Source organism: Triticum dicoccoides, chromosome 7B (assembly GCF_002162155.2).
Source record: "Triticum dicoccoides isolate Atlit2015 ecotype Zavitan chromosome 7B, WEW_v2.0, whole genome shotgun sequence".
In the NCBI taxonomy this organism is placed as follows: Eukaryota; Viridiplantae; Streptophyta; class Magnoliopsida; order Poales; family Poaceae; genus Triticum; species Triticum dicoccoides.
The window spans coordinates 707,001,272-707,018,308 of record NC_041393.1 but is presented as its reverse complement, the minus strand read 5'-3'; the positions used below and the strand labels follow the sequence as shown (position 1 = coordinate 707,018,308).

The window sequence follows — 17,037 nt, the reverse complement described above, 5'->3', positions numbered from 1 at the left end:
TGGGGGGGGGTGGGGGGGGGATCTTTCCCCCTCCCCACCCCAAGCCCGGTGATTCCTAAAAACAAAACGAGCCGGGAGGCGGCAAGCCCTCCTAAAAATAATAATAAACTTAAGGAGATTCAGACTAATGCATGAACGGATATAATATAAGGAAACACGTTAGTGATAGACTTACTGCCACCGTAAGAGCCGCCGAAGACGACGACGGGGGCGTCAACAATGGACATGTTCTGCTTAAGGCTCGTGATGAGGATGGCAAAGTCGGCGAGCGCCTGTGTGGACGTCAGGTAGCCCAGCATGTCAACTGACTTGTACGAGTCATTGCCAAACGGCTTTGACTCCCCGTAGAACCGATGCTGCACTCCGACACACAAATTTCAAACAAGTTGCAATTTGAACAAGTGAACATTGATGATATTTAGTACCATTAATGAAGCTTAAGTACCAACTAGCGGAATGACCCATGCATTTGCGTGGGTAGATTTGTCGCCCGTTGTTAAATGGTAATAGCATGTTTGTTTATTTCTTCTCAATCTGGTTCATTGGCCTTGAGAAATTAGACACGAAAAATTAACACCACATTATGATGCTTCTTTATTGTCAGGATCAAAACCAAGACAGTTCTGAAGACCACCAACAGCGCACAAGTTCAGTCAAGCAACGGTCTAGATGACTCGAGGGAGTTCAGGGAGATCCAACGGCTCGGATGGATCCTCGCCAGTTACTTCTCACTTTAAACTTTACTGTGCTGTAACCATTTAATTACTGTATGAGCTGGCCAGCTATATGTAGCAAGGTAGGGCACGGGAGACCCAAATCGAAAATTCCCCAAATTCATAGTAGCTAGGAACCCTAGTTCATCCTCTAGGGCAGGGTATCGTACATCCCGATCTACCAATTGTACCCACCAACTATCTTGTGCTAATGAAATTCGCGTAGATCGGACAATTGCTGGTGTTTAGCATCTCACGAAGGTATCAGAAGCCAGTCGATTCATCGGCAACAGCGACGCTGGGCGGCGGATCAGGCAGAGGAGGACGAGGGGTTGGGTTCTCCTGTAAAATCCCTCCCGTCCCTCCCTGTTTGCGGAGGCGGTGGGGAAGTTTGTGGAGGCGACCGCGGCGGCGGCGAGCATTCGGGCGCAGATCGACGAGTTCGGGAAGGTTGCGTGGGGATCTTCTCCGCGTGGTAAAATTCCTGTCCCTGACGACGATCCATGTGCTACTGGAAGGTTCAGTTCGTCCGACGGCTACACAGGAGTGAAGCCCAGATCGAGGAGTACAAATTCAAGGTGTCGGTCATCCACTCGATCTGAAGATGGCAGACACACGGGCAAAAGTTCAGATCACGGTGGACAGATTGGAAAAGGAAGTAGCGGAATTCAGAGAGGAGCTATCGAATCTGAAAGGATTGAAAACAGAAGTACAGCAATTACGCTCTGAAATGGTGACTATGCCACGGGTTGAAGCGAAACTGACAGAGATGAACACGGAAATTCAGAAGACTCTCAACCTGATATTGCAAAACATGTCAGTAAGCAGTCAGAAGGTGGAGCCAGCAACACCAAGTGATGTTTCTCCGGTATGTTCAGAAAGGGGAGCGAACAGTCCACAAGGTTTATCAGTTCCTCTTCAGACAAAAATGGATCAGCCACCAGTAACCAGAAATCGGCATCAAGACTTCGTGAATCAAGGACATATGCCAGTCACAGTTGGGGCAGGAATAACCTCAGGGTTACCTCCAGTGAGTATGTTTACTGAAAGCACCAAGATCCACACTGACAAACAGCAAGAAAATCCAGCACAACAGCAATTCAGGGTGTCAGCGGCAAGTACCAGTGTGGCAGTACAGGCTCATACATTGGGGTTTTTAGGCAATAGTGGATATTTTGCTCCGATAAATGCACCACTTTAGAACCCAAGGCCAACATACAATCCAATCACTGGGCAGTATATCAACATGACAACAACAGCAAATTCTCTCCCACCAGTTTATCAGGCAGCAGGAAATTTGTATGAGGCTCAAAGAAACCAACATGCAACACAATTGGGAGGCCCTTCTTATTTTGCTGAAGCTGTTCAGAAAGGACCAAGATTGAAAATACCATTATTCAGTGGGGAAGATCCAATTGGGTGGCTGATTGCCTGTGAGAAGTTCTTTGACATGTCTGGCACACCCTATGACCAATGGGTCAATCTAGCTACTGGTCATCTACAAGGAAGAGCATCAAATTGGTTGAAGAACATATGCGTTCATGGCAAATGATCACTTGGCAACAATTCTGTCAAATGATTGCTGACAGGTTTTCAGAAGCAAGTGTGCATGAAGCGGTGGAGTTACTGAAAAATATTCAACAGCACACATCAGTAGCACAGTACATTGATGAGTTTGAAAATTGTGTAGCTCTAGTTAAGAGAGACCATCCCTGTTTCATTGGAGGATTGAAACCAGATATAAAGCATGAAGTATGTGGACAGAAACCAACAGGGATCATAGAAGCTTATTGGTATGCAAAGGTTTATGAAAAAGCAGCAGCAGCAAGGAAGTTGCCCTATTCCACAGGATATAAAAACAGATCATATCAACCTGCTTATAAACAAACACCTCCTCCATTGCAAGTACAAGTACCTGCTCAAGAGAAGCAAGTGAGTCCCTTTCCTAAAGATGCCAGAGCATGTTGGTATTGTAGAGAACCATGGACAAGACAGCACAAATGCAAAATTGGGAAAACCTTGCATATTTTACAAGAAGTGGATGAAGATGAGGATAGTGAAAGTACAGAAGAAATAACTATGCCTAAACAGATATATCATACAACACCAAATACTCCAGACAAAGAAAAAGGACCGGAAGGGACTGTTCCAAAAACAACACAGGCCATGCACATTTCTGCACATGCCACAGAAGGAACAACAGGGGCAAACACATTTGCCTTGATAGTAGAAGTGGATGGAAAGAAAGCAACAGCTCTGTTTGACAGTGGATCATCGGACACATTCATGAGCACAGAATTTGCAATTAAAAGTAATTGTTTCCAACAACCTATGTCTCCCAGAAAGGTAACAGTGGCAGGTGGTGGAAAATTAGTTTCTGTAGCTAAGATTCCAGACAGAAATTTCAAAGTGCAAGGTCATACTTTCCACAGCAGTTTTAAAGTGTTAGATCTAGTCTCCTATGACATTATATTGGGAGCTGATTGGATTTATCAGTACAGTCCCATTTGCTTAGATCTGGTGGAAAGGCTGTTGGTTCTGACCAAGCAAGGACAACCAGTCACCTTGTTTGATTATACAATACCAAGGAAAAAGTGTGTAATTTTAGCAGCCAGAATGGAAAAGTTACTGAAGAAAGGTGTTATGGGATACATCCTCCAAGTACATGAGTTGGAATCAGATAACAACACAGAACAAACTCCTCCTGTAGCTCTACAACCACTCCTCCATAAATTTGCTGAGATTTTTGAAGAGTCTCAAGAACTTCCTCCCAAAAGAGAGTGTGATCACAGAATTGTGTTACAGGAAGGGGCAAAACCACCTAATCTGAGACCTTACAGAGTGCCTCATTACCAAAAGCAGGCCATGAAAGAAATTATCAAGCAATTAATTAAAAAGGGAGAAATACAAGAGAGTTTCAGTCCCTTCTCTTCTCCTGCAATTATGATCAGAAAGAAAGATGGAGGATGGAGATTGTGTGTGGACTACAGAGAGCTAAATGCACTCACAATAAAGAATAAATTTCCCATGCCCATAATTGAGGACTTGTTGGATGAGCTCTATGGGGCTAAGGTGTTCACTAAGTTAGATCTGAGGTCAGGTTACCACCAAATCAGAATGGCCACTGAAGATATTCCAAAAACTGCCTTCAAGACTCATATGGGGCATTATGAATATACAGTGGTACCGTTTGGTCTGTCTGGTGGCCCTGGTACTTTCCAAGGGCTGATGAACAATGTTTGTGAAGAAATCAATGAACCAGAGGAGGAGAAATGTATATTGGTATTCTTTGATGACATGCTGGTTTTCAGTAAATCCTTAGAAAAACATGTGGAACATCTGGAAAGAACTTTTGCCACACTGCAAAAACATAAGTTGTATGTAAAAAGGTCTAAGTGTACATTTGCAACAAATCAAGTGAATTATCTGGGTCATGTGATTTCTGAACAAGGAGTGTCCACGGATCCAGGGAAAATCAGAGATGTGTTGGATTGGCCAGAACCAGAAAATGCCACCAAGTTAAGAGGATTCCTGGGTCTAACAGGGTATTACAGAAGATTTGTTAAAGATTATGGGAAAATCTGTAGACCTTTGCATGATATGTTGAGAAAAGATGCATTTCAGTGGGGCATAGCACAGAAACAAGCTTTTCAAAAATTAAAGGAAGCAATGACAAGCTGCCCTGTGTTAGCACTGCCAGATTTTACTGTGCCTTTCACTATTGAAGCTGATGCATGTGCCACAGGTATTGGAGCAGTTCTTATGCAAAAAGGGAAGCCACTGGCTTATCTCAGTAAAAGTTTAGGACCAAAGTCTGCAGCTCAGTCCATTTATGAGAAGGAAGCAATGGCCATCCTAGAAGCAATCAAGAAGTGGAGACATTATGTGTGGGGAAACAAATTGGTCATTAAAACAGATCAACAGTCACTGAAATATATGACAACTCAGAGGTTGACAGAAGGGGTACAACACAAGTTGCTGCTGAAATTGTTGGAGTATGACTATACTATTGAGTATAAAAAGGGAAAAGAAAATGTAGTGGCTGATGCACTTTCTAGGAAAGAGACAATACAAGCAATGCAGTGCAACAGTGTTACTGTTGTAGTTCCAAAGTGGACGAAGGATGTGATACAAAGCTATCAAGGGGATCAGGACAGCAATAAATTACTGCAGAAAGTAGCTGCCGATATTGGTCCAGATCCCAAGTTCTCCTTGACAAAAGGGCTGTTAAAATACAAAAACAGAATCTATGTAGGAGCCAGCACAGGATTCAGGCAACAGTTACTGCAAACCTTCCATTCCTCGGCATTGGGAGGCCATTCTGGGAGTAAAGCAACTTATTACAGGATGAAAAAGGTATTTTACTGGCCCAACATGAAGAACATAGAAGAATTCATTAGCCAGTGTCCTGTGTGCCAATTGAACAAAGTAGAACACATCCATCCTCCTGGGTTGCTGCAACCACTTCCTGTTCCTGATATGGCTTGGTCACATATTACCATGGATTTTATCACTGCACTGCCAAATTCTCAAGGCAAAGAGGTCATTCTGGTAGTAGTGGACAGGCTAACCAAATACTCCCATTTCATTCCCTTGGCACATCCTTTCTCAGTGATAACTGTATTTGAAGCCTTAATGGATAATGTTATCAAGTTACATGGGCTCCCGATCTGCATAGTGTCGGACAGAGACACTATCTTCACCAGTAACTTATACCAGGAATTGTTCACAGCATTTGGGGTGCAGATCAGATTCAGTACAGCTTCACATCCTCAAACAGATGGCCAGACAGAACGAGTAAATCAATGTCTAGAGGCCTATTTGCGAGGGATAGTGTTCCAAGAACCAAAGAAATGGTTAAAGTGGTTGCCATTAGCTGAACTATGGTATAACACCAGTTACCATTCTTCTCTCAAGTGTACTCCATTTCAAGCTCTCTATGGCTACAAGCCACCTCAAGTGGGAGAATTTGCTATGGACACCACATTATCTCCAGAAGCAAGATTGACAGTTTCAGAAAGGGAAGGGAAAACATGATGAACAAGCTGAAAGCCAACTTGGAACAGGCACAAAGCAGGATTAAGTATTTTGCAGATAGGAACGGGACTGAAAGAACATTTGAGGTGGGAGAAATGGTGTATCTTAAGATACAACCTTACAGGCAAAATGCTTTTGGGCTGAGAGGCTCACTGAAGTTGAGGTCAAAATTCTATGGACCGTATAAAATTCTGGAGAGAATTGGAGAAGTTTCATACAAATTACAACTACCAGAGAGCACTCACATTCACCCTGTTTTCCACATCAGTCAACTCAAGAAGCATGTGGGTCATCGAGCGGTTCCTCTGCCTCATGTTCCACTAGTAACAGCAGAAGGATATGTCAAAACAATTCCGGTGGCGGTGTTGGATCGTAGGGTCATACAAAGGAACAAAACACCAGTGGGTCAGTGCTTGGTACAATGGGAAAGTTTGGCGCCAAACGATGCGACGTGGGAAGATGCAGCATTTTTAAACAAGACATTCCCAGGCCACAAGTTATTCCACCTTGAGGACAAGGCGGTTGTTATGGCGGCGGCATTGTCAGGACCGAAACCAAGACAGTTCTGAAGACCGCCAACAGCGCACAAGTTCAGTCAAGCAACGATCAAGATGACTCGAGGGAGTTCAGGGAGATCCAACGGCTCGGATGGATCCTCGCCAGTTACTTCTCACTTTAAACTTTACTGTGTTGTAACCGTTTAATTACTGTATGAGCTGGCCAGCTATATGTAGCAAGGCAGGGCACGGGAGACCCGAAAATTCCCCAAATTCATAGTAGCTAGGAACCCTAGTTCATCCTCTAAGGCAGGGTATCGTACATCCCGATCTACCAATTGTACCCACCAACTATCTTGTGCTAATGAAATTCGCGTAGATCGGACAATTGCTGGTGTTTAGCATCTCACATTTATCTTGAAGAGGAGCTTTAAATAAGAAATAATCGAAACATAATATCATTGGGCCTTTTTTCTTCCCTTTCTCGTCGTTAGTGGTATTGCAGTTAGGTTCAATTAGGGATATGACATGCATCGACATGCTTCCACACATGCCGCCTTACTCTAATTTCCTTTGTTCCATGTCTACTAATGTAATGTGTTCATATTTAACGATAATTGTGAAAACATTATCTGTATTATCTTCCTAGCTACCACCAACTCTTGCATACCTTGTAGACATGAACTTTTCTTTGTATCGCTCCGTCAATCGTTATTTCAGACTTCTCTCACTCTCTCTCTCATCGACCATGTCATGTAAGTATGCCATGTTTTTAGCGTGACTAAAATAACTTATTGCATGGTCCCTCCATAACAAATGCAAGGCACACATTTTTTCAATTTTAAACTATATAATCAATATTTCATTTGCAGTTAAGATAAAAATAATCAAATGATAAGTGAAGAAAAGAGATTTATATTACAAATCCAATTATATTAGTTTGATTTCTGTAACATAATCCGCATGTTATTATCTTATATCTTATCAAAGCCTGAATTGGGCTAGTTAATGTCCTACTCCCTTCATTCCTAAATATAAGTCCTTTCAAAGATTTCAATATGAACAACATACGAAGTAAAATGAGCGAATCTACACTCTAAATATGTCTATATACATCCGTATGTAGCGGAAATTCACTTTGGTTCATAGGTGTATTGCACCCATTGTCTAAGTACATATTTTTAAGAAGTTCAAAAAATTCGAGAAAAAACCCCATGTGAACATCCGGACATTATATGTTCACGCACAAAGTTTCGATGAAAAGGGACAATTTTTGTGGCTTGTGTAAAAAATACAATTTTCGGTGCTTGATTACAACTATTCATGAGACATTTTTTTTTCCTTTTTATACATGCCACAAATTTTTTATATATATTTGCGAATTTTTGTGTGCGAACATAGATAGAATGTCCAGATGTACACACGAAATTATTGTTCAGAATTTTTTAACATTTTGAAATGTGTTTTTATATATATTTCAGAATTCTACTCTTTATATAGAATTATTTACATCTATAAACTATGTGGAGTACGGATGGAAAATATTTAGTTGATAAATTTGCTCTGATTTTTTTGCGGGAATTTTGTTCTTGATCCAACTAACAGAAAATAATCGTATGTGTCTCAACCGATCTAGTCTATATAGATGCATTTGTTGGCCCTTTACCTCTTAATAGTATTATTATTAATATGCTTAATTAGAAACAAAATGGTGTGCAACACGACAACCAAAATTTGGACCAAGGCGTGGCCACCGATGATATGATGATTAGCTGAAACCTGAAAGTATCAGCCATGGCGGAGGATGTGGCAAAGAAGGGTACCTCGATGAAGACGATGAGAGCCCCGAACTCTGGCGCGATGTCGAACATGAAGCCGGTGGTGGTGGCCAACCACTCGATGTCGGCCTCGCCACCCATGTACACGAACAGCGGCCCGACGGTGGGCTTCCGCCGCCAGAAGGTGTCGTTGAGGAGGTACTTCTGGGAGAAGACGCGGGAGGAGTTGGGCGTGAAGGTGAAGTGGTCCAGCTCCTGCGGGAAGTAGTGCGCCGTGTACGGATTCGCCGCAGTGGCGTACCCGCCGCTCGAGCTTGCAGCCCGCTGCCGCAGGGTAGAGATTCCTGCGGGGAAAGAGGGAGGCTGATGGGTGGGGCGCTTGGAGGGGCTCACTGCTGCTGCCGGTGCGGGCGCGGATGCCATGAGGAGCAGCAACAGCAGCGCCGGGATGGCGGCGAGCTGGGAGGAGGCCCCCATTTCTGCAGCTCGCCGACGTCCCTGCCCATGTGGCATGTGGTGTTGGATTTAAGAAGGCGCTGGTGTGCGAGAACCTACACTCCCAGCCAGCCAGCCAGCCTGCATGCAGCCCTGCACACGTACATCCAAAAGTGCATAATTATTCAAACCAAGTCCAAGAGATGAAGACAGACGGTTTGAGAAAACAATAACATGCTAAATGATGCTTAACATTGAAGAAACCTGTCACGGGAAACACGACAAACCGCAGCACTTAGAACAGACCGTAGGCGTCGAACACCCAAACTGGCACTCGAGACTTCAAGAAAGATGCTCTTACGGCAACGATATGTTTGGGACCATCAAGTGAAGGAGCAGAGCATCTCCAAGAAATATCACCTCAGTGGCTCAGCTAAACCCAGCAACCCAATCACAGTCACAGCAGTCAAAAATTTGCTTATGGTTACAGACAGCAACATGCAACATACTTGCTGTAAGAACAAAATGTCGCATGAAAGAACAAAATGGTAATTTGCGAGGAGAAAACAATGCTGGTATGACAACCATTTAAAAACAAGCCAGCAAGTCTACCTTGGTATAACAGAGTGCAACCACTCTAGAACCCAACTTAGGAGACGCTAAAATATGTTCCACAGGCAGCGATATCTACAAGCTAGAGCCAATGAGATCAACATGAAACTTGGTTGGAAGACCCTTTCTCTTTTGGCACCAAACCAAATGGATGAGGTCACTGATGAACCAAGCGAGAATATGGTAAGCATCTCTTGAGAGCAGCCAAAATGATCAGAAACAAACAAAGAACAAGTAGCCGTAGGAGAGAAGAAAAAGATCAGATGACCAAACAACATGCCCTGCCTGCATTTTAGTTGAAATGTAAAGCGCCAAAATTACTGTCAAGCAAAACCAAATAGTGCCTCAAAATTAGGACCAGAAATCTTGTGCAATAGCAATACAATACAAACAAAATATCTTGCATTAAACAGAGAGCATTGTTTAGCATACAGAACCCGTAAAAATTCATGGTCACCAATAGCTTGCAAAATTATGTGGCAAGGGAGGATACTGGGCTATGTAATCCTCCTGATGCCTACTGACCTCGATCTAACCTCAAGTAGAAAGGAAACTCTACTTTACAATCAAGATGAAATTGCACACATCATCGCAGTTGAAAGGAAGAAACTGCTCAGATACACAAACTATTAGTACAAGGGCTTCTCAGGCTTGCCCAGCAGGACCGCATTCATGAAGAGACACAATGGTACCGGTATACAAAACTCTCATGGGAAATTCAATAGAACTAAAAAAACTCTGTAAAACAAATTTGTTTGATATTGAAAAATTTCACTGAACATTATCATTTTGTTAACCAACACTCAACACATACATGGCGAGAGAACAACACATTATACATAGCCAATCGAGGGCTCACATATCAAAATTACTGACCAGGCACACAAGCTTTGATTCACAGCATTTAATGTGCACATGCACTCTCAGTTGCATCCAAAAAGTATATGAGGAGCATGTTGCACTGATTGACCATACGAATTACAGCACCACCAACACTCGCTTGTGACTTGAACATATGCTTCCGTGGAGAAGGGCGGCGATATAGAAGCTTGCTCTAAGGCATGCTTATTAAAATACATGATAGAGCATCATTAGACCACATCAGATTTGGAGTATTTTACTGTGCATGTGTGCGACCACAAAATATAGTATGCTGGGGGCCACAGCAATCCATTTAAGTTGAAAACTGAATATGTAGCATCAAAGTACAAATTTTTCTTGGCTGATACTTGATGTACTATAGTGCAGAGAGATGTAAGAACGAAAAAAAGGGCAAGAACAACTTACGCAATAAAGGTACGAGGGAAGAAATATGTACACAGGACAGCTATAAACACAGTTGCATAAATAAGCAACACCTTCAAATACAGATAAAAAAAGAGAAACAGTGTAGCACATTATGTTGAAAGAGCACTAGAATTGCATTTGAGGGGGCTCAGATTTGCCTTTGCTCAATCATATAACCTACCTCATCATCTCTTGTCACCAGATCAACCCGTTTATAGTGTGGAGCTGCCCTGGTTATCACTCATCAAGATGACCTTCCAAGGACAGCCACCAAAAATATAGCAAATCTGTTAACAGTTGCTCTTAGTACTCCCTCCGTTCCATAATTCTTGTCATGGTTGAAACGGCTCCAAGAGACGAGGGAGGATCCAGCTGAATACGCACAGCTTACTCGATTGCTCAAGAGCATGCTTATATCAGCATTGGTCAATCATCATTGCCCCAAATCAGAATTCTATTTCAAAAAACATATAGCAGACAAAATACCTTCCTGGACCATGTTTTGTCAACTAAAAAACTTCTGGTGGTGACCAAATGGTAGCGAATTTTGATTATTCAAATAGTTACTATGTCTAATGGACAAAGGTCTCTGTTATAAGCATGCCAGGAAGAGTGCAGAGCAAAGCGATGCAAAACTATATGTAAAAAGAAGGCAGCAACAAAATAGAATTACCCCAAAGGCTTGCTTAGCAAGGAAAAGAAAGTTAAGAAGCTAACAAAACAAACATCCTTCGCAGTTAGGAGGATCCAGAATCTTGTGGAACATCATCAATAGCAATGCCTACATGCAAAATTATCTGATGACTGGTGAACCAACCAAGAATATGCTATCTACTGAGAGCATCATTAGACCACAGCAGATTTGGAGTATTTTGCTGTGCATGTGTGCAACCACAAAATATAGTATGCTGGGGGCCACAGCAATCCATTTAAGTTGAAAACTGAATATGTAGCATCAAAGTACAAATTTTTCTTGGCTGATACTTGACATGGAAGGAGTCCGTTAAGAGAGACCTGAAGGATTGGAGTATCACCAAAGAGCTAGCTATGGACAGGGGTGCGTGGAAGCTTGCTATCCATGTGCCAGAGCCATGAGTTGGTTGCGAGATCTTATGGGTTTCACCTCTAGCCTACCCCAACTTGTTTGGGAACAAAGGCTCCGTGTGTTGTTGTTGTTGTTGATACTTGATGTACTATAGTGCAGACAGATGCAAGAACGGAAAAAAGGGCAAGAACAACTTACGCAATAAAGGTATAAGGGAAGAAATATGTACACAGGACAGCTATAAACACAGTTGCATAAATAAGCGACACCTTCAAATACAGATAAAAAAAGAGAAACAGAGTAGCACATTATGCTGAAAGAGCACTAGAATTGCATTTGAGGGGGCTCAGATTTGCCTTTGCTCAATCATATAACCTACCCCCATCATCTCTTATCACCAGATCAACCCGTTTATAGTGTGGGGCTGCCCTGGTTATCACTCATCAAGATGACCTTCCAAGGACAGCCACAAAAAAATATATACTCCCTCCGATCCATAATTCTTGTCGTGGTTGAAATGGCTCCAAGAGACGAGGAAGTATCGAACTTAATATCCACAGCTTACTCGATTGCTCGAGAGCATGCTTATATCAGCAATGGCCAATCATCGTTGCCCCGAATCAGAATTCTATTTCAAAAAAACATAGCAGACAAAATGCCTTCCTGGACCATGTTTTGTCAACAGACAAACATCTGGTGATAACCAAATGGTAGCAAATTTTCATTATTCAAATAGATACTATGACTAAATGGACGAAGGTCATCACTGATATAAGCTTGCCAGGAAAATATATACTATAGTGTGGGGCTGCCCTGGTTATCACTCATCAAGATGACCTTCCAAGGACAGCCACAAAAGAAATATACTCCCTCCGTTCCATAATTCTTGTCGTGGTTGAAATGGCTCCAAGTGACGAGGAAGTATCGAACTTAATACCCACAGCTTACTCGATTGCTCGAGAGCATGCTTATATCAGCAATGGTCAATCATCGTTGCCCCGAATCAGAATTCTATTTCAAAAAAAACATAGCAGACAAAATGCCTTCCTGGAACATGTTTTGTCAACAGACAAACATCTGGTGATAACCAAATGGTAGCAAATTTTCATTATTCAAATAGATACTACGACTAAATGGACGAAGGTCATCACTGATATAAGCTTGCCAGGAAGAGTGCAAGATAAAGCGATGCAAAAGACCAAAACTATATGTACAAGGAAGGCAGCAACAAAACAGAATAACCCCAAAGGCTTACTTGACAAGGAAATAAGTTAAGAAGCTAACAAAAACAACACATCCTTCGAAGTTCACCAACATTTAGTCTGGTGCATGACCCAAATAATGCAGTGGTGACAGACAGAATTGGGGAAAGCTTCTGAACAAACTAAAGAAACAAAAGGGAATGTCCGCTCAATGGCTCAGATTAACCCAGCAACTTAATCACAGCGGTCAAAAAATTGCTTATGGATACAGACAGAACATTTGACATGCTACCTCGGTCACTCTTGACATGAACAGTCCAGCATTCTCTCCAAAAAAAATCTAAAAAATCCAGTAGCATTATTATTTGTAGCATGTGAGAACAAATAGCTGCAACTGGTAACTTGCGGGAAAACAGAAGTAACAGTATGATACTACCTCTATTCATCAATATAAGACGTTTTGGCAGTTCGAATTAAACTATCAAAAGGTCTTGTACTGATGAACAGAGGGAGTAACTAATTAAAAGAAGCCATTCAACCGGTAATTTGCTGGGAGCAAGTCATCTTAATATAAAAAAGTGCAACTTACTCTTAACCAGACTAGATTAAGCACAACTTATGCAATAAAGGTATAAGAGAAGAAATCTATACACAGGACAGATATAAACACTAGAGCATAAATAAGCAACACCTTTAAATACAAATAAAAAGGGGTTCGGGCTTATTGCATAGTGGGCTCAGATTCGCCTTTGCTCCATCATATAACCTACCCCCATCATCTCTTATCACCAGATCAACCATTTATACTGTGGAGCTGCCCTGGTTATCACTCACCAAGAATGACCATCCAAGGACAGAGCCATCACTATCACAGATCAAAATGGATCCTAGAGACAAGAGGGGGGATCCAACTTCATACCTACAGGTGCCTCGATTGCTCAAAGGCACACTTATTCCAGGCACGGTCAATCATCATCGCCATAGCAAGAATGGCCTCCACCCAGCCGGCTGTTCAGGGTAAGTGTTGGAGTTGCCCTAACAACGGAATCCTTCATTTTTTTTTCCTTCAATGTGTTCTTAAAATGAAGGGGAGACTTGGTGCAGTGCTAAAGCTGCTGCCTTGTGACCATGAGATCACGGGTTCAAGTCCTGGAAACAGCCTTTTAGAGAAATGTAGTGAAAGGCTGCGTACAATAGACCCAAAGCGATGCGACCCTTCCCCAGACCCTGCGCAAGCAGGAGCTACATGCACCAGGCTGCCCTTTAATGTGTTCTTAAAATCCTGCCAACCAAATAGGAGCTAAATATAAATACAGAACGGCAACAACATAGCACATTGTTCTTGAGACCAGAACTGCAATTGAATGGGCTCAGGTTCACCTTTGCTCGATCATATGACCCTTCCACTAGTGTCTCCATCACCAGATCAATCTGTTCTTACAATGGTGAGACTGTCCTGGTTATCACCCATCAGAAATGACCATCCAAGGACAGAGCCACTAAAATAAGCACATGATCAAAATGGCTCAAAGAAACGAGGGGGGATCCAACTTAATACCCGCAAGTGCCTCGATTGCTCGAGAGCATGCTTATATCAGCCATAATTAATCATCATAGCCCCACGCCAGCTAAGAGCAACTCTAGCAGACTTGTCAAAATGGAAAGTCCATTCAGCACGGCACAGTTCAGCAACCAGACACTGAGGTTAATCATAAAGCCATGCACCATACACAAACAAGAAGTGTGACAGCTTAGGGCCTCTTTGATCAAAGGAAGCTCATAGGAACTTTGCAGTAGAGAGAGAGGAGCTTGCACCAGCACCAGCATCACCACCACCACCACCAGCAAGTTTGAGGCCTCTTTGATTCAAAGGAATTTTGGATGATTCTATCACATATTCCTTCATATTCCCACATTTCTAGAATCCTGTGAACCAAAGAGTACCAAGGTGATTGAGACAGCGACCAAGATAATGATGCTGACGAGGTTCCAATATTTATTGGCAAAGCTAAGCCACTGACAGTGGTGGTCGCCAAATTACTTGCAAAGGTTGTGGCAGTGCCATCACTGGCTGGGTCCGTCCCTACCCCCTAAGATTTCCCAGCATCCAACAGAGGCAGCCCCCATAGAGGTGGGATCTGGAACCAGCGACCAACCAAACACTTGCACAGCTCCACCTTCACCAAAACGCCGAGACTCGCACATGTAGAACACATAAGCACCTCCTTATAAATGGACGCGCTCACATTGCACAGCGAGCGAGGGGGAGGAAGTGGGGTGGGTTACCAAATCGAAACATGGAAGAAATGAAGTGGACATGGCGGCGGCTCAGATCTACAGCTTGATGTCGTCAGAACCCACAATAGGAAATTATGCCAGTCCCCCGCCCCGCGGTCCCCACGACCCCCACCGTCGCACTTGACACCGACGATGCCGCAGCAGCTGCCCAGCGCAAGGGCCGCCGTGCCGGCGGCTTCGTGGCACGGAGCAGAAGGGTGAGCTGGCCCCGCGAGGCAAAGATCCAACGTTGCCGCCGTTCAGAGGGACAGGTCGCCGACAAGGGCCGGGCCTCCTCATCGCCACCGTTTTTTGAGTGGTCGGGCCTCCTCATCGCCACCATTTTCCAAGTGGCCACAGTGGTCTCACACTTAAAACTAATGATTAGTGAGCATGTGAGAGAGTGCGACGGCGAGGGTTTTGTCGAGCGGTACCATGCGTGCCTTCTCCACTTTTTTTTGAGACAGCGTGCCTTCTCCACATGTCAAGTGCAGAGCGCGCGTTGCTATGTCTAAATGGACAAAGGTCATCATTGTTATAAGCTTGCCAAGAAGAGTGCAAGACAAAGCGATGCAAAAAATATATGTATAAAGAAGGCAGCACCAGAACAACATAACCTAGAAGACTTAGCAAGGAAACAAGTTAAGACACTAACAAAACACACATCCTTTGAAGTTCAGCTACATTTAGTCTGGTGGATGATCCAAAAAAATGTAGTGGCCACAGACAGAATTGGGGAAAGCTTCAGAACAAACTAAAGAAAACAAAAGAAAATGACCGCTCAATGGCTCAGATTAACCTAGCAACTTAATCAAAGCAGTTGAAAAATTGCTTATGGCTACAAACAGTAACATGTGACATTCTGCCTCGGTCACTCTTTACATGAAAAATCCAGCATTCTCTCCAAAACAATCCAGTTGCATTATTATTTGTAGCATGTAAGAACAAATAGCTGCAACTGGTAACTTGCGGAAAAATAGAAGTGATAGTATGACAACTGATTAAAACAAGCCATTCAACCGATAATTTGTTGGGAGCAAGTCTTCTTAACATAACAAAGTGCAACTTACTCTTAACCCGATTAAATTAAGGAGCAACGGCGAACAAAAAAAGGTCAAGCAAAACTTATGCAATGAAGGTATAGAGAAGAAATCTTTACACAAGACAGATATAAACAATGGAGCTTATTGCATAGTGGGCTCAGATTCGCCTTTGCTCAATCATATAACCTACCCACATCATCTGCTATAACCAGATCAACCAGTTTATACTGTGGAGCTGCCCTGGTTGTCACTCAAGAAGAATGACCGTCCAAGGACAGAGCCATCAGTATCACATGATCAAAAAGGATTCTAGAGACAAGAGGGAGGATCCAAGTTGATACCCACAGGTGCCTCGATTGCTCAAAGACACACTATTTCAGCCATGGTCAATCATCATCGCCCTAGCAAGAATGGCCTAGGCCCGGTTGATCATAAAGCCATGCATCATTCACAAACAAAAGGTGCGACAGCCTTAGGGCCTCTTTGATTCAAAGGAAGTTCATATGAACTTCGCACTAGCTTGCACCACCAACAACAGCAGCAGCAACAAGTTGGGGGGCTCTTTGATTCAAAGGAATTCTTTAGGACTATCACATATTCCTCTCTTTCTTTTGTAGAATCCTCTGAACCAAAGAGGACCAAGCTGATTGTGACAGCAAGGGAGATGATCATGATGATGATGATGATTGTGAGGGGATTTTAGAGATTTCAATAAGAACTACATACGGTGTATATAGACGCATTTTAGAATGTAGATTCACCCATTTTGCTCCGTATGTAGTCTGTATTGTAATCTCTAAAAAGACTTATATTTAGGAACGGAGGGAGTATAAGATGTTTTGGATATACCAATATCCAGACTCCAGGGTATTTGCAAAGATTCTGACAAGCCACTGCTCCATTCCTCGCATCGCTAGGTCCGTCCCTACCCCCTATGGGTTCCCAGCACCCAACGGACCAACTGGTCGGAGGAGGCGGCTCCCGTGGAGGTGGGATCTGGAACCAGCAACCGATCAAACCCTCGGTCTGTAGGAAGATGATGATGCTGACAAGCATCCAATATTTGTTTGTAAAGCTCCGCCACTGGTCAGTGGTGCCGGTGGTGATCCCC

The 17,037-nt window shown here is 43.1% G+C and overlaps 1 protein-coding gene across 1 annotated transcript in view; it reads right to left on the bottom strand.

Moving 5' to 3' along the window:
• LOC119340151 (lysosomal Pro-X carboxypeptidase-like) overlaps window positions 1–8,502 on the bottom strand; it is a 13,178-nt gene extending 4,676 nt beyond the window's left edge. Inside the window, exons 1-2 of the mRNA XM_037612054.1 lie at window positions 8,071–8,502; window positions 176–356 (exon numbers count right to left, since the gene is read on the bottom strand). Coding sequence (XP_037467951.1) covers window positions 176–356; window positions 8,071–8,502 — 613 coding nt within the window. The remainder of the gene's footprint in view (window positions 1–175; window positions 357–8,070) is intronic.
• Between the last annotated feature and the right edge of the window lie 8,535 nt (window positions 8,503–17,037).